General features: G+C 37.4%; 2 protein-coding genes across 7 annotated transcripts in view; one reads left to right on the plus strand and one right to left on the minus strand.

Annotated features, from left to right (window-relative positions):
- The window catches only part of LOC134671827 (sodium channel protein 60E-like), a 110,303-nt gene that overhangs the window by 82,086 nt on the left and 7,617 nt on the right, over positions 1-20,600 (minus strand). The window lies entirely within an intron of this gene.
- Positions 1,058-4,185, plus strand: LOC134671837 (uncharacterized). Its single transcript, XM_063529689.1, has 2 exons — positions 1,058-1,482; positions 3,238-4,185. The coding sequence occupies exons 1-2, from the start codon at positions 1,084-1,086 to the stop codon at positions 4,171-4,173; spliced, it is 1,335 nt and encodes a 444-aa protein (XP_063385759.1). The 5' UTR covers positions 1,058-1,083; the 3' UTR covers positions 4,174-4,185.

Below are 20,600 nucleotides of genomic sequence, written 5' to 3' on the forward strand. Positions count from 1 at the left end.
ATATGAAGCCAATCTTTATGAGAGTATAGATCCGCTTGACCATGAGGCATTTGTATGAGGGTCACAACACACATCCATCCATTTTTAGCGTTCATGATTTATTCATGTGAACTTTTTCCAGTTATTTATGTCTGTATTTCTGTTTAATAGCCTTTTAAAAATTAAATCAAAATTATAATGTGATAATAAACGTTTAATAGAAGGTACCTGCACATACAATATTATATACAAAGTCGGGAAAAGGGACAATTAATTTAATGTATGTAGATAGACCAGTCTTTCTATTTGTGACGTCCCACGGGTAAAGGTACCTTATGCCGGTTAGCGCTTACGCTATTATTAACGCCGCTCCAATATTATTGCAACGCTATGCGACGTAAGCGCCGGCCGCCATAAGGTACCTTTTTCTATGGAACGTTACATTTATTGCTTTTGTCCGGTAGTAAAAAAAAAACATTAGTTAAATAACTGGCCAAGTGCGAGTTGGAATCGCGCACGACGGGTTCCATTACGCAAAAAACGGCAAAAAATCAAGTTTGTTGTATAGGAGTCCCACTTAAATATTTATTTTATTTTGTTTTTAGTATTTGTTGTTATAGCGGCAACAGAAATACTTCATCGAATTCCAACTGTCTAGCTATCACGGTTCATGAGATACAGCCTGGAGACAGACAGACGGACGGACAGACGGACAGCGGACTCTTAGTAATAGGGTCCCGTTTTTACCCTTTGGGTACCTACTTGAATTGGGTACGTAAGTACGCATTTAATTTAATTTAAATAATCTAATTTAATTGTGGACGAAATATTCGTTCACGTAATGAACACACCTAAATAATTCGCGATAAAAAAATGTTGATTGCACAATCTATACGGTGCGAGTGAACAAACGAATCAAGTGAATGGAAAGAATGAGAGAGATGGAACGTATGAAAGAATGATCATTTGGAGCAGAGCCACGCGAACGAGCGGACTTGCCACGATCCGTTCCCGGTCTTAACAAAATGGCGGCAAACCAATCTGTGTAGTCTGTGTCTATGTTTCGTTTCTTCTCAATAATTTGTTTGTGTTGTTCTAATTAAAATGAGTTCCAGTGAAGCAAGTAACGACGAAGTGGAGAATGTTCTAGTAGAAACTTTGATACCAGCGAAATCTAAAGAAAAATATTTGAATGTGTACGATGGATTTATAAAGTGGAAAGACCAAAACAATGAAAAATCTTTCTCCGAGAAAGTATTCTTGAATTACTTTAACGAAATTGCCAAGAAATTGAAGCCGAGCAGTTTGTGGGGGATATATTCAATGTTGAAAACTACAATGCGTGCAAAACACAACATTTATTTGCAGGACTATTTTAATCTTCGTGTGTGGCTGAGGAAACGCAGTGTTGGATTTAAAAGCAGTCAGTCTAAAATTTTGACTCAAGAGAATATAAGGAAATTTATAGACGAAGCCCCAGACACGCAGTATTTAGCGGCAAAGGTCAGTACCAGTATCTTTATATTGTTATTAGCATTCAGAATAATCTTCACGTAACTAATAACAATACTTGAGAGCGTAAAGTACAGCGTTTGTGGACGGGACGGAAGCCAACAATCCTAACAAAGGGGCACCCAACTGGCAATAGTAGGCCACGAAATCCACAGTACAAAATATTTATTTTATGAATACCTATATTTTTCGAGTACCTACTTAACTGCTTAGTTAAGCAGTATTATTTATTTAATATAATCATATCCAATTGCATAAACATACAGCTAAACACTTATATGTACTTACCTACCTACTACGTATTTAATTTAGAAAGTAAAGTATCTTCCTTTATTATTTATACATACACCACAAATATAGCTGTTTAATTTTTCTTATCTAAACTGCTAAAATATTTTATTTCCTTTCATGCATGTGTAATCTTATTATTCTATAAAACCAACAAACATAATCATACAACATTGTTGGCACGCGGCCGACATTGTACGCTAGGCTGATAATTGCTTATTTCCTGGCCTCCAACAATACGCTTGCGTCATTGCATGCTATCTCTTTCCAGCTTAACCTCGGTCGCGTGTACGAGAAAGGCAGCGAGTTTTACCGCTGCTGCTCGCGTCTCGGGTCATTGAACTACCTATTTTCTGTTACCTGCTTATTTAGTAGCAAAAATAATAATTTACAAATTTTTAATGCGTTATTATATTACTACGATTTGAGCCATTAGTACCTACATTTTACTTGAGTTTAGGTCAATGTTTATATTCAAAGTATTTTTCGTCTACGGTTACTTGTTTTTAATTATTTTGTCGGTAAAAATGGAATTCTTAACTTAGATGATTAGTATTCAAATCTTTGTAAAATTGCGTTTCGGGCGTTTAGTAACAAGTTGTCCTCAATGAGGCAGACCAGACGCCGGCAATGATCAATTGCAGGCGCCTCCCGGGCCGCTCGGCCTCCGCCGAGAGGTCATCAACTCAATTGAAATAATTACAAAATTTACTCTTTAGGGTTTTATTTCGTAAATATCATATTGTTTGTATAATATTTATATATATACAATTATACATATATCATTCATACATAGGTCTCTATTTTTCAACAGGCATTTGGACTAATTGAGCTTAAATTCGACATAGGTACATACCGACGAAAAGCCTGGCTTAAAAAAACGTTGACACTTTTTACTGCGGCATATTGTTGATGATTGTAATAAACGTTTGCAGGAGAAAATTTACAAGATATTTAATACCTGCTTTTGTTTTTAAGTTAAATGATAGTACATTTAATTTCAATTACATTTTGCAATTCTTGGTCAACGTATATTTGGACCATTCTGTAAAATTGGACTAACTACTAAAGTATTTTTGATAGCTAGTGTACAGCATGAAAACTTGACAATATAAATTGTTTAGTATAAATTATGTTTTTGGGAAGTATTTAACAATTTTACTTTTAAAACTGAGTATATTATAAAATAACATTTTATTGGAATTAGCTTCTTTACCACTGATGACTTAGTTTAGGATTGGGAGTTAGATACTGTAGTCCACTTGCACAATCCCACTAGTCCAGGGTTAACCCGTTAAACCTGGAGTTACCATGGTTACCAGTACAATTTGACACTGGGTTAATGGTTTAACTGCTTAACCCCGGGTTAGTGGGATGGTGCAAGTGGGCCTAACAATTATATCGTATTCGAACCGTTGCAGCCTCTGTTATAGTACCTACATGTTCTTCTTGTTTCAGGTGGCGCTTATCCTGGGTGTTTGCGGACAGCTGCGAGCTATTGATTTAACCTGTTTTAACACTAACAACATAAAGGTCGTCGACGGCTTAATGATTGGAGTATTGAATGATGCCCAGAACAAGACCGAAAAAATATTCGTCATTCGAGATGAATTCATTCCATGGGTGCAAAAATATCAGGCATTGAGGCCTGCCCACGTAGACACGGAGAGATTCTTCCTGAACTTAAGAGATGGTAACTGTACAAAACAAGTAATTGGACGTCATAAAATGGGAAATTTGCCCAAAGAAATAGCTGCCTATTTGAAGTTGCCGCACCCGGAACGTTTTACTGGACACTGTTTTCGGCGATCGGCGCATGCTATTGGTGCGGTTGTAAGCAATGTAGACAAAAGCAACAGAGAACAACTTCGAACCACAGTCCAGGGCGAGATTTCAGATGTATTGGAGTTCGCAAGGCGATACAGGAAAGGTGATTCCGTTGAGCAAGATGTATTTTTGGTCACTAGTAAGAGTAATATTCAGGCTGCAAATAAGGAACTTGTGAATGAGATTAAAAATAAAACCGAAAGGATAGATGAAGATACTATCGATGAGGTTTATGTTAAAGCCGAACCGTTCGATGAAACCATCGGGGATCCTATAAATGCTTTTGATAGAAACGATTCGATAAGATCCAAACCCTCTGTTCCTGGTAGGTCTTCCCAATTGTCCGATGTTGTTATGGAGAATTCTGATGATTCCTTAGATATGATTCGCATCATGAGCGAAGACGTGGACCGATCGACCACCTTGCAAGCCCTTCGGGAGGAGTCATCACAAGGAACGTCTAGCCAGAATGATACAAAAATAACAGTAGCTGGAAAGAATATAACAATAATTTTTAAAAACTGTACTAATGTTGGTAATGTAACTGTCAATGTTATTAATAAATAGATTTCAAACGTTTTGTGTCACTCATTATTTTTGCTATACCTATCTGTTTATGAAAGCCGATAGGAAGTAATATGTTGTAATTTTTTTGTATGCACAATCTCTGTTATATTAATTATTAAGAGCGAAATGTTAAATTCTCTGCCTTCAATTTAGAATCGACGTCGATTACGTGGAAATGTTAGACAAATTACTTTGAAGTTGCAAGTTCATATCTGGCGTTACCGAACATTTTTTACGAGTATGCTGTAGATAACTAGTTAGATACATAATACATATTTTTTTTAAAGTTAGTTATTTAGGTACCTATCGCTTTCACGCACGGACGACGCAGAAGGATAACCTCAAAAATTACAACTTTGCTCTGGGCTCACGCCTTTGGGCTCGAAAACAGTAACTGAGGAATAAGGAAGGAACCGAGATGAAAGCTAAGATTAGAAAGAGAGAGATTCAATAGTTTTTGTTGGTATTGAATTGAGTCGTCAAACAAATGTTTTATTAGAAAGTGGATACCATCCATCTGTGTCCCAACTATTACGTTGCTCTTTCCATTTCAATCGCCCGGTTCCACAGAGTTTTGAACAATGCAAAATCAAATGTCATCTAGAACTGGAAATCCGCTATGTATAGGTAAAGCTTTCAGATCGAGACCAAACAATAAGCCTCATAATTGCTTAAGGCAATATGTGCTTTATTACAGTGGCAGAAGGTTTTATTGAATGCTAAGATGTTTGTCGCAGCTTTGAGAGATCCTTCACAGAAATTTAAGCTTTATTGTTCAGTGAGGGAGGTATATATAAGAGTTATTTTCGCGTGAACGTTGCGGCAACGGCATCCGACTGCTGCCTGTAAAGTTTAAATCAATAACCTGTTGATGTTGCGGCCGATAAACCGCCATATTAGCCGTATATATGTATCTACGGTTTATCTATAGTGCCTTTGTAGAGCCGACGGTTGATATAGGTATTTACGTTTGTGGGAAATGTCGAAATGTTTTCAATATTTCCGATCGGTTTGTTTTTATAAATTTCAATGGTCATAACTTACACGTATCGTTGCTGTATCTACTCCATAGTCAGCAGCAGACGTTGCTGAGGGCCGGGTGTTCAAAATGATTCCCAGGTAAACAGTAACTTTATTCTTGAAGGAATAGAGCTTGTGTAAATAATTTTCAATACTGGATCCTCTTAGCTTCTATTGTCTACTGCCTAAATCGAGTGTGTAATATGTAATTTGCTTTGTTGGTTACCCAAAGGTTGTCTGAATGAGATCGCTCTTTAAAGATAAGACCGTCTGTTGTCTATAATAACTTAATGTAATTTAATTTAATGTCATGTTTCTTTTGATATTGAGGAGCATTATAGAATATATACAGCTGATACCTAAATATTACGCTCACCAAAATCCACATTTTGGGTCAAACAGATCACTGTGTTACGTTCTTTCCTGTGGACATACACATAGTTAAGGGCTATAAAGGTTAATTTTCTTATTTAACCCCTAACCCACGTAAAAAGGTCCTCCTTTTATTTACAGAACTGTGATAAAATCATTACTTACATGCCCACAAGCTGTTAACTATTGCCCACAGGGGAGAAAAATGTACAGTTCGCGCGAACACGCTAGTTTTCTCTCCTGTGGGCAATAGTTAACAGCTTGTGGGCATATAAGTAATGATTTTATCATAGTTTTGTAAATAAAAGGAGGACCTTTTTACGTGGATAAGGGTTAAATAAGAAAATTAATCTTTATAGCCCTTAACTTTGTGTATGTCCACAGGAAAGAACGTAACACAGTGATCTGTTTGACCCTTTTAGACATGGCTTGCACTATAATCGCTTTTCATTCCTATAAATTAGTATACTTACTTTTAACCATTAGTACTTTAGAGTAGTTTAGAGATTCTAGAGAAGAAAATTTCACGTCTTTCGGCAGATATACAAGAATTAATAAAATAAAAATAAACGAAAGCTATCTACCTACCTGAAAAACGTTACCATTGTTTCTACGCCAGTCTGTTAATATTTCTAAGAGGTAACTAACAGCGTTCAAAGGACAAGTAAAATAAGATGATTGTAATCCTCTTACCAAAACGTCTTTGTCTATGTAGGCACCACTCGTGCACTCTTTGACGATCTAGTAAGTAACTAATGCTTTTAGCTCATTCTTTATACATTGCGGCATCAGCGCGCGCAAGGGGTTTAATATCTCAAATGTAATGCGCTTTGGATTAGCTGCCTTGCGGAGAAGTTGCAAGCTTGGTATTTTGAAGCGCATTGTGAAGGAGTGCTGTACAGCTGGGGCCTTTTACTAAAAATTGCATTTTGACGTAGAAAAACGCTTTCTTCAGAAAGGGGAGCGGTAATTATATTGGTACGAGCGTGATGCATTAATTATAATTAATAACTAGTACCTAATATCAAATCTAGATCGAAATATATTTTGGTACGCCACTTATGATTTAGCATGAGCTATGCAAGGAAACACTTTTTTATTTTGGTTTAATGAAACATGCTTCGAAACGAAGTAAAATTCAGGGAGTTTTAGATGGCATATTATAGCCTCCTGACACCCTGCGTACAATTTTTTGTACATATTTAACAAACTATTTTGAACTTTTATTGAATAACTAAAAAGTCCAAAAAACAACTGAGCCTCTGTCTCAGAAGGATAGATATATGTACATATCTAGGTACACTGAAAGAACATGTCGGCCTAAGTCGCAAACCTCGTATCTAACTCAATTTCTAGGAAATTACTAATTGCTACCTTTGACAACAATACTTATAGTCGCAAACCTCTAAACTCCCCCGGAGGAGTTCCGTACCGAGGTCTGTGACTTCGTCATCTTGAACGAAACGCCTAAATTAATTCCTAAATCAACTTACTTCCATATTGTTTCCTTGTCCTGAATGAATTATACTATCCGTTCCGTATTTCAACAAGAAAGTATTATATTTACAAGCTTTAACTTCAACTGTAAAATGAATGTAGTTAAGATCATTTTGCAACCAAGTAACTGGCTGAGATATGGCCCTTCGTAACTATTCAATATGCCGTCAATTCGTATCTCTAATCAATTTGGGGCATGATTGGTATTGAATTAATTCAAATCGGTAGGTTAGAATTAGAGAGAATTAACTTCACAGGTAGGGCAAGTCAATAAGTTAGATGCGAGAGGGTTGAAGTTAGGTTGTAAGTATTTTATATTGTTCTTTAGCTTTAATACACAAATGCAGTTAAAATAAAGGTATCGCAGTAAACACTTTTGTACAGTCGACGTCAAAAATATGTTTACACCTTTGCACCTTACTCCTTTGTAATAAGGCGAAAAATGTAAACATATCTTTGACGTCGACTGTACGTAGGTATTTTAGGGCTACCATCCTTCTAAGTTCCAGAAGCTTAAGTTTTGTGTTTGACTTTGGAACCTTGTCTTATTAATAAAAGTTAAAATTAAATGTTGGAATTAAGCCTTTAAAAGGGCCTTTGGGACGCAGATGGGTATACCCTAATTCATATAATATATTTACATCTACCTAAATCTTTTAAATGCATTATTGTATTATTTTAGGCTGGTGGCCTAGCGAGCGGTAAGAGCGTGCGACTTTCAATCCGGAGGTTGCGGGGTCAAACCCGGGCTCATTCATACCAATGAGTTTTTCGGAACAAATGAATAGAGATCGACGGGGGTGACTTATTTACCTTATAATTTGACATGTCTAACGTCATATTATAACTATTTATAAGGCAAATAGCTCACCCCCGCCGATCTCTGGTTATGAACGAAATATCATTTGATATTTACCATTCGCTTTTCAGTGAAGGAAAACATCGTGAGGAAACCGGACTAATCCCGATAAGGCCTAGTTTACCCTCTTGGTTGGAAGGTCAGATGGCAGTCGCTTTCGTAAAAACTAGTGCCTACGCCAATTCTCGGGATTATAGTTCGTTTTTTTAGCATTAGAAAGAACTCCGCAGAAGCAAGCGTGCAGTTTTTATCAGACTCATTAATTGTTAATAATTATTGAATTATCTAATGTAGCATGGTCAATACATATAATTTACTTCAAATTGTTACCGCTAAAAGTGCCAGATTTAGAACCACAAGCGAACTTCTGCGAAGTTCTTTCTAATGCTAAAAAAAACGGACTATAGTTGCCAAGCGGACCCCGGGCTCCCATGAGCCGTGGCAAAATGCCGCGATAACACGAGGACGATGATGATATTGTATTATTTTAGGGTGCAGATTTAATATCCATTTAAATTATAACTTGAGATAGTTGATACTATGAACGTGTTAAGATAACAAAGCAAACGTCCAATAAAGTTTCAACCCTGTGGACGTAAGTCCGTCCACATCTTCGCTGGAAATTTGGCGACGTGACTTGAACTAAGTGCCCAACTTATATTACCCTACCGATGCAAAAAGGGCGTAAGTACCAGAAATCGCAGTGTCGGTTACAACATTTTATAATAGCGAGGCGAATCCTATGAAATGTACGGAAGAACAAATTTAATTTAGTGTAAATGCGACTTTATGAAGATCTATTCAAATAAGTGAGTGCATTTTGAAGATCTTATTGTCATGGTAATATTAGGCAAGCTCAAGGTAGATTGTCATTTGATGTGCATTTGATAATTAGTTTAGATTTTGATATTGTTTTGATAAGATTTTGGCGACGTGTTTTGGTACGTGCGAAATGCACTCAGAACATTTGTTACTATACTTACTATGCATAATTAAATACTTCAATCAGCATTTTCATCTTTATTTGGTTAATAATAATAAGAGAGTAGTTAATCGCAATAGTAGCTCTCACTGGATGGTGAATAGGCGATATTTTCTTCCCTTAATTTTCATAAGTAAAAATGTAGGTCTTATTTACATACTTACTCAGAATGTTTATGAACTAAAAGTATTTAAATGAACTACCTAATAATCTTCAACGTGTTTTCAACCAATGTTTTCTGGTGATACTGATGAGACCCTTTAAATAAATGGTCTACCAATTTAGAAAAGCGCTAATTTGTACAGGAGGTCGATCCTTCGCGCCTAGACGTTTCTAATTTGCCGCCTTTTTTACTGACAAAGCTGGCTTACCATATAATGCTGTACTAAAACTAGTCTCTTAATTAACGAAAACAGTATCTAAAATAACAAGCTAACTTTAATCTGCAACACAATCTCGAGTCGCTACGAATAGTCTGGAGAAAATCTTGTTCAAATTGTAAATTTGGTTCTGAATAAAACGAACTCGACTCCTAACATTGTAATACAATTAAGTCAGTTTTACCGCTACTTGTTAAGGAAACTTGAGTTAAACTCGTGTACGTTTTTACGAAAAGGTAATTACATAAACCGCGATTGATGATAGAGTTAGACCAAGATAAGTCTGCAACGATTTTGATAACACACGTCGTACTATATAACAAGATTATATAACAAGATCTACACTGAGGAAGTTTTAAATTAGTATTCGCCATTGTCATAGAGATCAATACAGTATAGACTTTTAAGGCCATCCATACCCTAATAGCATTTTCTTGTAGGGATTTTGTTGGGCCTTTGTTTACGTATTAGTTGGGCAACCGTTATATTTGGCCGTACGATTTGCTGGAGGGCCCTCGACAAAGGCCCTCCCGAAGATTCCCAACAGATGGCCATAAGAGTAATTATTTCGTTGGGCCTATTTAAATAAATCATACAATTATTCAACGGTGGTGGTTTTGGTTGGGCCGTGGTTCGGCCTATACACATTTGTTTGATGATTGGTTAATTGTTACATTTGGCCGTACGATTTGCTGGAGGGCCCTCGACAAAGGCCCTCCCGAAGATTCCCAACAGAGGGCCAGTAGAGTAATTTTTTCGTTGGGCCTATTTAAATAAATCATACAATTATTCAACGGTGGTGGTTTTGGTTGGGCCGTGGTTGGGCCTATACACATTTGTTTGATGGTTAGTTAATTGTTACATTTGGCCGTATGGCTTGCTGTAGGGCCAACTGCAAAAAAATAAAAAAGGGCAATTTTTTCGTTGTGCTTCTGTTTGCAAATTCAACAATTACCCAACGGCAAGTCAGGTAGGTCGGTAGGTAGTCGTGCACCAGGTTGAAGGCCCAACACAGCTTGTCCCACAAAGGGCCAACATTGTAACTTTAACGTTGGGCCTTGTGTAGGATTATTCTTACAATACTACCGTAATTAAATAGTTGTGTAATTTATAGTGTGCCTACAGTCTAATTATGTAATGGGCTTTTGTTTACGAGTCCTACAGTTACCCTACGTTAAGTGGTTGTGTAATACGACGTTGGGCCTTTGCTGATAAATATTACAATTACACTACGGTAGGCATTGGTTGTATCCACATGAAGGCCCTAGGCAGCAGTTGTTGTTAATCTTCTCTGTATCGTTCCAATTTTAGTATATGTACTGCCGAAGCAAGTACACTTACTATACACTCTAATTTGTATATACACTCAGCGTCAAAAAAATCGCACATCTTAACTTTTTTCTTTCAAGCGGTTTTAAACCTTATATTATATAAGGCAAGATAAGACAATGGGGCCTTATATGAAAGGTTATGAAACCCTCTACTGGAAAATGTCGTAAAATGGACGATCTACCGCATAGAAAAAGAAAATTTTCAGGAAAAACGAATCGACGTGTATTCAGGTTAAAATTGCATAGATTAAAAACACTACAAAATCAACAGATACGGAAAAAACTAACTTAAAACTAAACTTAAAACCTAGTGCTGCCTCCTCTTGCCCTCTGAGTAGCTTCCATGTGATCAGTCATGACTGTCATGAGTGCCACGATGCGTTTTTGAGGAAAGTTGTTCCACTCCTCAATAATGGCGTTTTGAAGCCTGTCGAGAGTGGCAGGAGCAGGATCAGGCGACCGAACCCGCCGGTTTAGCTGATCCTAGTGATGTTCGATTGGGTTCAGGTCAGGGCTCCTTGCTGTACACTCCATTACAGTGATCCCAACCTCTCACAGTTAGTCTCACACAAACAATGCAGTGTGACAGCGGGCGTTGTCATGCATAAACTGGAAGTTGGGTCCAACAAAACCATCATATGGGATCACATGCTCCTCCAAGAACACCGTTATGGAATGCCGAACAGTCAGGGATCCCTGGCTGTGACCACCTTCAGTGCGGGAAATGCACAGGAGATCAGTTTACTCGTCGATCGAAATGCCGCCCCAGAACATGCGAGATCCGTCTCCTAAGCAGACGGTTTTTTCAGTGCAGGCTTGCGTAAATTGCTCTCCCTGCCTCCTATACACTCCCCTGCACCTGTCGTTGGTGTAAAGGCACACCCTCGTCTCGTCGGAAAAGAGGACATTCCTCTATTGTTTAAACGTCCAATCTTCGTGCATTCGGCAAAATTGCCTCCTGGCTATTCGATGATATTGCTTTAATTGGGGGCCTGTAGCAGCTCTACGGGGCAACATCCTCTTCTCTTCCGGCTTTCTTCCGATCGTAGAGATGCTTGCTGCTGTTTTTTGAGCTGCTTGAAGCTGCTGCTGCAGCTCAACAGCCTCGGAGAAACGGTTCTGCAAAGAGTTCGATACAATCTACCGATTGTCTCTAGCAGAAGAGCAGTGTTGTCTTCCAGGTCCAGGCCTCCTGATGTAACCACCAGTCACCTGGAACCCCAGCAAGACTCGACGCACTCGGAAACCGCTTATGTTAAATCTTTCAGCAACTTCTTACTGCCATAGTCTTGTTTGCAGCAGTGCCACCTCTTGAGCTGCTCCTTCTGGACTGGTATCCATGTCCAATGGCTTTTTCTTGCTGTAACGGTTCATTAGTAACCTCAGTGACCTCTGGAGAGCGAATAAACCATAACTAACCTTTACCCTCAATTTTATACCCGTCCCGGATTGCACAACAACGGACCGATTAAAATTGGGTTTCGGCCCTTTTTTAAACAAAACGCCTATGTTCGGCGATGGTTGTTTTTACGGACAATGACGATTTATCTTTTTAAAGTTCATTAATTGCGCTTTCAAATGATACCAATATTGACAGGGTACAATGCATAAGATAAGAGCTATATTTGCTTGAAACGAATTTTTGGCGAGGTGCGATTTTTTTGACGCCGAGTGTATACTAACCGCCCTTCGAAACTTCGTAAGCGAGATTTATGTTTTTTGAGATTTAAATTGAGAAAATGTTGGTAAAATACAATTTTTTAAATTTATGTATTAATTTTATAGTTATAGCTATTAGATTTATAAGTTACTTTTAAAAAATATTATGATTATATACGGAATAATCGAGAAAATAACTATAACTTCGATGTTTGGAGACAGTAACGCCATCTAGTGACGCCACAAGCAAACTCAACTGGTATTGTTGGGCATCAGTACCACAGCCAATGTTGGTAAACGCGATATTTGTGCTCACTGGGCCAACGAATGTTATCGTTGTTTAGCCACCGGTACCAAAATGCACAAAGGCCCATTGTTAGGCGTCAGTGCCACAGCCAATGTTGGTAAATACGATATTTGTCATCATTGGGCCATCGGATGATATCTTTGACTAGCCAACGTTACCAAAATACACAAAGGCCCATTGTTGGGCATCCGTGCCACAGCCAATGTTGGTAAATGCGGTATTCGTCACCATTGGGCCAACAAATGTTATCGTTGTTTAGCGAACGGTAGCAAAATACACAAAGGCCCATTGTTGGGCCTCAATGCTACAGCCAATGTTGGTAAATGCCATATTTGTCGTTATTGGGCCATCATATGATATCATTGATTAGCCAACGTTACCAAAATAAACAAAGGCCCATTGTTGGGCATCAGTGCCACAGCCAATGTTGGTAAATGCGATATTTGTCATCATTGGGCCATCGGATGATATCGTTGATTAGCCAACGTTACCAAAATACACAAAGGCCCATTGTTGGGCATCAAAGCTGCAGCCAATGTTGGTAAATGCAATATTTGTCGTCATTGGGCCATCGTATGATATCGTTGATTAGCCAACGTTACCAAAATACACAAAGGCCCATTGTTGGGCATCCGTGCCACAGCCAATGTTGGTAAATGCGGTATTCGTCACCATTGGGCCAACGAATGTTATCGTTGTTTAGCGAACGGTAGCAAAATACACAAAGGCCCATTGTTGGGCATCACTGCCACTGCCAATGTTGGTAAATGCGATATATGTCGTCATTGGGCCAACGAATATTATCGTTGTTTAGCCAACGGTACCAAAATACACAAAGGCCCATTGTTGGGCATCTGTGCCACAGCGAATGTTGGTAAATGCGATGGTGGGCCAATACAAAATTAATGTTGGCTACGGAACGAACCTCATCCCAACGTTTTCCCTACCGTTGGCACCGTGGGCCCCAACGAAAATGCTACTAGGGTAGGTATTAGGTAACTGTGCGTACCTACAGTACAATAGCTATGGACATAACTACGTACAGATGTGTCTGTTAGAGTTAACACTCGGCGCGATTCGGGAAATGAATTACACATTCACTAGATATGAAATAGTAACGATATGTGACGTTCCACGACAAAAGGTACGCTATGGCGGTTGGCGCTTACGCTATTATTAAAGCCGCTCCAATATGATTGCGGCCATAAGGTACTTTTTATTTATTTATTTATTTAAGCTTTATTGCACATTGCACAAAGTATATACAAAAATGTACAAATGGCGGACTTAATGCCAAATGGCATTCTCTACCAGTCAACCATAGGGCCAAACAGACTACTTACTTACTACTTTACTTTTTGCCATGGAACGTCACATATCGTTACTATCATATATATAAAATTGAAAAACCAGAACGGGATAAAAAACGAGAGAAGAAGCGAGATGGCGCCTTACAAATGTCTAAAAAAGTTTTTGACACGTTTCTCGAATACGACGCACGTATGATAAGAAAAAACTGTTCCAATCTATTATCTAAATATGAGAATATAACTAGAACATAAAATTTATCGCTTTCGATGCGTATTTAATTTACAATAAGCAAATGAAATTTTCAAAATAACTTTATTCGGCCATCTTTCGGCAACTCTCGGTTGCTTTCGTTTGGCGGGGCTACAGATTAGACCAAAAAATCCGTAAGTTAAAGTAACCTAAATTATGTTTGTCATGTTGGTATACAGGTATTTCTGAGTTTTTTTACACGAAGTAAAATAAAAAGTGCTGCCAACCTCAACCTTAGTGTACGCCCATACGAGTGACTTATGCCATATATGACATCAATCAAATTAATATTGTCATATTATAAATAATTTGTATTTTGTGGTTTTAAATTTCTTTTTAAAACAAATTTAAAACAACAAAGTTTTTTGATAGCAAGTTATAACGTAGGTAGATAAAGTGCATGTACAGATATTTTTGAGCGACCAGATGAAAATATAAGCAAATGTACAGTCAGCAGTCAGCCAAATATCGTAATATAACTTTATTGCCATAGAAATAAGGATGTGTTCCGATATAGTGGCGAAATATTGAGAGACCACAGCGGCTCGGATACTGAGAGAATGGGAGAGGATCGTACCGAGAGCGTAGGTACTTGGGACAACAAAATGGGAGATAGCCGATCGACGGACGCCTAAGGTACCGCTGAAATGACGTAGTTGCTCGAGACCTGCTCAACCTCCGCCATGCCGACTGGCGAGAGCTATCGCAAGACCGAGAAACATGGCGTGATATGGTGTCGGCCAGGACTAACGTTGCGTCACCGTACCTATACTTCGTTTTTTTTAGCATTAGATATTAGGTAAACAATCTTGATGTGTCTTTTAATTGACCAACACATTTTAAAAATAAGTTACGGCAAATATGTAACAATTATGAATCTAATACGATAATTTATATTCTTCGGCTTTCATAAGTAATAATTCTTGATTTTTAAAAGCGTTTTTCAATTAAAAGACATATCAAGATCGCTTACCTTCTTGCAAGTTCTTTCTAATGCTAAAAAAAACGAACTATAGCCGTAGTAAGTAATGTTATAATATCCATAAAGGGAAATGGGGAGTACGTATCATGGTATAATAATATACTCCGCCTGGTACTCTCTTCCCTTCTTTTCGTGGTCACGTGACTGACACAAGTCTACGTCATCATGCGACAGCGCTATATGATATTGATAATATGCGATAGCGCTATACAGGGTGTAATTTTTTACGTGATACAAAATATGTTTATCTAACTCCATAAACAACTAGCAATTGAATGCTCCTACTCTCGTTGAAATCAGACAATTTTTTTCTTAATGTTTTAATTTTTTTTCGTGATATTTTTTGTACTTTTAAAGGATATTATGATATCAAAACAGCTTTATAAGATATTTAAAATGTAAAGTGAACTAAATTACTTTTCAAAGTAGCATAAATCACAAAAAATGTTTAATGACTTGTGATTTACGCTACATAAATTACACCCTGTATATATAAAGTGGCAATGTTATTGTGACGTAGGCTTGTGTCACTCTGTCTGGGAAGAAAAGACCATGTTTTATTAAGCCTCCTCCACACGGCGCGAAGCCGCGAACGCGAGTGTGGAGTCGATTTTCGCAGACAGCGAAATCGACTCCACACTCGCATTCGCGGCTTCGCCCGCGATTCACGCGCATAGTCTGGAGGGGGCTATAGACTAATTGTATCGGTGGTCGTCCATATTATTCTTAAGGCGGTAATAAATCTAATGATCTTTTTTGCAACTAGGCTTTAACACAACACAACTAGGCTTGCAACTAGGCTTTAACACAATATACAATAAATAATAATTTTATGTTGAAACAAGTTTTAAATAAATACCTACGTAGATGAAAAAATACAATCTTGCCTTTTATCAAATCACATCATTTTTTGAGAAATTTGCGAACTAAGTTATCCAAATAACGGCTACAATTTAATAAGAAATGGATATCACAGTTATAAACCCTGGCAGGATTAAATACATAATAATGTCGGTATTTCAATGTACATAAAACAAACTCTTTATTTCATTTACGCGAGCGAAGCTGCGGGCCCGTCTATAGACCAGCGGTGGAACAAAAATGGGTTTTGATAACATTAAAGTTTTTTCTTTTTTGATATGTTATTGTAAGCATGTTAAATAACATTCATGTAAAAAGTTAGAAAATTCTAGGTGGAGCGTTCGGCCATATTTAAATATTTCAATTTTTGCTAAATAACTATGTAAATATAAAATTAAAGTTACAAAAAACTTTAACATATTCAATAACACTTTAATTTATTCACAATATTCGGTTTTTAGAAATCTGGAACAGCTGCTTTCTGGTGAACGTAAAAACACGAATTATTATGTAAATACAGAATTAGAGTAGCTGATATTGCAAAATTACGATATTACCTATCAACTTAGTATACATGTAAAAAGTTAGAAATGTAGACAATGTGCTTGTCTAGATATTGATTTCTGGTTAAGCAGTATAGCCAATATTGAATTAAAGTTTGTAGAGTTAATACTACACGGTCATAATAAAGATCTTACTTCTCACACAAAAGATTAGAAATATAAAATCACGGCGACACTAAATACTGACACGTAAGTATGCATTCCGAGCTTATATTAAGTTACATTTCAAACGCGCGGCGTTTTCGCGCGCCGCGCTGTGCGCCGGGGCAGGAGGCAGCGATCGACGGTCGCGGGCTAGCGGTTAGCGCGGTGACCTTAAAAATACGCAAAGCGTTTATAAAATTATTATCAATGGTAAACAGTTATTTTACACAGTACACTAATGGAAACTTACCTTTCCTTATTTATTTCTATATGTACTAGGGATTGCCCGCGGTTTCGTTTACGTAGAATTCGTTATCGTGTCAAGTATAGAAATAATAGATACATTTGAAAATTAATTTAGGTGCATTGTCATACAGATAACTACCCTTGTTAAAGTATTCTTCAAATTCAATACACAGGTGTCATTTCAATACAATTTTGCGTAATTTGGCGCTTTTAGATTATAAATGACTAGCGCCATATATTTTTTAAGAGCGATCATCTCCGATAATATTTACTTTATCATAAAATCAATTTCAAACTAACGATATTTATCATTTTAAAGTCAATATTACCAACCAACTGATCCAATTTACCTACGGAAACAACTCAAAATTTGCATCAAATTAAATGCCACTTTTCTTATCCGTTTGGAACAATCAAGAGGGCCTTTACGAGCTGATGTGATGAAAATTTTATTTAACCTTCGTCCCTCGAAACCTTCACTACGCTCAAGGTTCAATTTTACGAACCACTCGCTACGCTCGTGCTTCAATTTTAGAATGTTTGAATTTGTGAATGTACTTCCTGCCTCGCACAGCCAAACTGTGGAATGAACTGTCCGATACGACCTTCAAACCTTAAAAGACCCCCATCTTAAACGCGCGTTGGCAACGCGCTTGCAACCCTTCTGGTGTTGCGGGTGTCCATGGGCGGCGGTAATCGCTAACCACCAGGTGATCCGTCTGCTCGTTTGCCTTCTATTTAATAAAAAAAAATGTTTCGCTTGTTTGGGTATCAATATTAGCACGAGCGGTTAATCAACAACTTTTCCCCTTGTAAAACAAATAAGGTAGGTGAAGTGCAGGCATATGAGGCCCGGCGGGTAACAAGGCCCAGCATTCAAAAATAACAGTTGCTCCCTATTATTCCCAATTATTCTGAATTTGTGCTTGTTGCTAAGAAGGCCCACTGTCAGTGCAGGTAAAAAGGTCCAGTCCCGGGCCTTATTGAACGTAAGTATGAGATGAAATATAAGATTAAAATATTTTAAGATAATTTTGAATATTTTTAATCTCTTATTAATAAGGTCGATTTGAAGAAACTTCTATAAAATTATGACTTATAAATAACACTTGCACTGCGTGGGCTGTCAAAATTGCTGCAGACTTTTCTTGGTCTAACTCTAATAATTTATCACTTGCTTTATTGACCTAAAGACGTTTATAGAATCAAAAAGTCTAATAACATTGAGGCACTTATACTTTTTAAAGGCAGTAACTATTTACAAGTGACTTTTTTTGTTAATACATAGGTAGGTATTTACGATAGAAGTGCGAAAAATAGATATTTTGCAACGAGTGACAAATTTTAACACACGGCCAAAGGGAGTGTTTTAATGTGCTTATTATAGCACCGGTGTCGTAATGTAGCACCAGATGTTCTGTCGAAATTATGTTAAAAGATAATACTTATTTGATACGAATAAATATTTATACTGTAAAAAATTATCCCACCAAACACATTTTCATGTAAATTGTTGCTAAGACGAAACCATAAGACTCGCACTGTCAAAAAGTTGTCAGATCTCTTGTCGAGCCAAGCTTCAAACTCTACAAGCCCTAACTTCACTAACTCTACACCTTAGTCAAAATATGTGGCTTGGCTGTTTCGCTACCGCCACATGGCCATAAGGTGAAAAATTTATTAAATTCATTATTTTTAGGGTTCCGTACCTCAAAAGGAAAAATACTGAACCCTTATAGGATCACTCGTGTGTCTGGCTGTCCGTCTGTCACAGCCTATTTGCTCCGTAACTACTGCACCAATAAGTTGAAATTTGGTATACACATGTAAGTCTATAACCCAAGAACATACATGTAAAGTAAATAATAGAAATTCAAATAAAGGGGTCACTTTTGAGATGAATGATAAATAGAAGAAAAAAACACTATATCTTGTTATATATCAAATTAAGGGGCTCATTGTGAGAACCTCAGATATTTTTTTTAATAATTTTAAAATAAATAGTTTAGAAGTTATTTAAGAAAATACGCAAAAAATGACCATTCCCCCCCTTATCTCCGAAACTACTGGGTCTAAAATTATGAAAAAAATACACATATTAGCTCTTTTCCTATAGATGCCAGAAAAACCTATTAGAAATGTGCAGTCAAGCGTGAGTCGGACTTAAGTACCTACAGTACCGGTCAAAAGTTTAAGTTCACTCTGTAAATTCGGTTAAATGAAGCTATAACACAATGTACTAATAAAAGTATTTAATAATCTTTTGTTACATAATAAATTAAAGGTAATTCTCTAATTTAAAACCACAATTAAATAAAAAAGATCAGTTTTTGCCAACTTTAGACTCTTCAAAATATCCGCCTTTTGCTTTCAATGCTGCCATACACACTTTCGGCATTCGCGTAATTAGTTTTTGCAGTGTTGATGTCGAAATTTTATTCCAACAAATGTATAGGTATTCCCAAAGCTGTTCTTTATTAGTTGGCCGCATTTTTCTCACACTCCTGTCCAATTCATCCCATAACAACTCAATCGGATTGAGGTCGGGCGATTGAGGAGGCCAATCCATATATTTTAATTCTTTTTGGTTCTCTTTGGATGAAATGTAGTTTTTGCACAACTTCGACGTATGCTTGGGATCGTTGTCTTGTTGGAAAACAAAACCTCTGCCTACAATCCGTTTTCCAGATGGAAAAGCGTGACGTTGCAAAATGTTATGATACATTTCCTTATCCATTATGCCATTGACTCTCACGAGATCACCAACTTTATCACCCGCAAAGCATCCCCAGACCATAACTGATCCTCCACCGTGCTTCACTGTTGGCATCACGCATTGCTTTATCATTCGTTCGCCTACTTGTCGTCGAACATATTGACGACGTCTCCCTCCAAAAATTTCAAACTTCGATTCGTCAGAAAATAAAACTTTAGACCACTGTTCAGACGTCCAGTTTTTGTGTTTCTGGGCCCATTTCAACCTCTTAACTTTATTCTGACTACGTAACAAGGGTTTTTTGGCAGCAATACGACCTTTTAGACCATAGTTTCGCAGACGCCGTTGCACTGTCGAAACCGATACTCGCTGTTCTCGGGTGGCGTTGAGTTCTTCGCAAATTTCTGGAGCAGTTAGAGTACGTTGGCGTTTGCTCTGCACGCAAATAAATTGGTCTTCGCTTTTAGACGTGATTTTTGGCCTACCTGATCGAGATCGACTGCAATTAAGACCGGTTTTTCGTTTTCGTTTCAAAGTACTCACGACAGCGGTTTGAGAAACCTTCATTTTTTCAGCGATTTTCCGCGTCGTGTAGCCCTCATTTGACAGAGTTACAATAACAGCACGAGTTTCGACACTAAAATCGGCTTTGCGACCCATTTTAAATGATTTCTAACTTCACGAAATCTCATAGGAAATACGGAACAAAAATATTAAATGGATCAAATTTTCCGAATAACATAAAACGATTCCTCCAAGAGGTATTTTTATTGTTATTTGGTAGTCGTGGAAACAATTAAACGTTTGAAATTCAAAACATATTCTATATTTGAACATAATTAAATATGATAACCTTATTTCGCAGAGTGAACTTAAACTTTTGACCGGTACTGTAGTTTTCCGATCCCTACGGGTTTTTTAAAGACATTTTACTCACTTTTCTCTAAA

Source organism: Cydia fagiglandana, chromosome 16 (genome assembly GCF_963556715.1).
Source record: "Cydia fagiglandana chromosome 16, ilCydFagi1.1, whole genome shotgun sequence".
In the NCBI taxonomy this organism is placed as follows: Eukaryota; Metazoa; Arthropoda; class Insecta; order Lepidoptera; family Tortricidae; genus Cydia; species Cydia fagiglandana.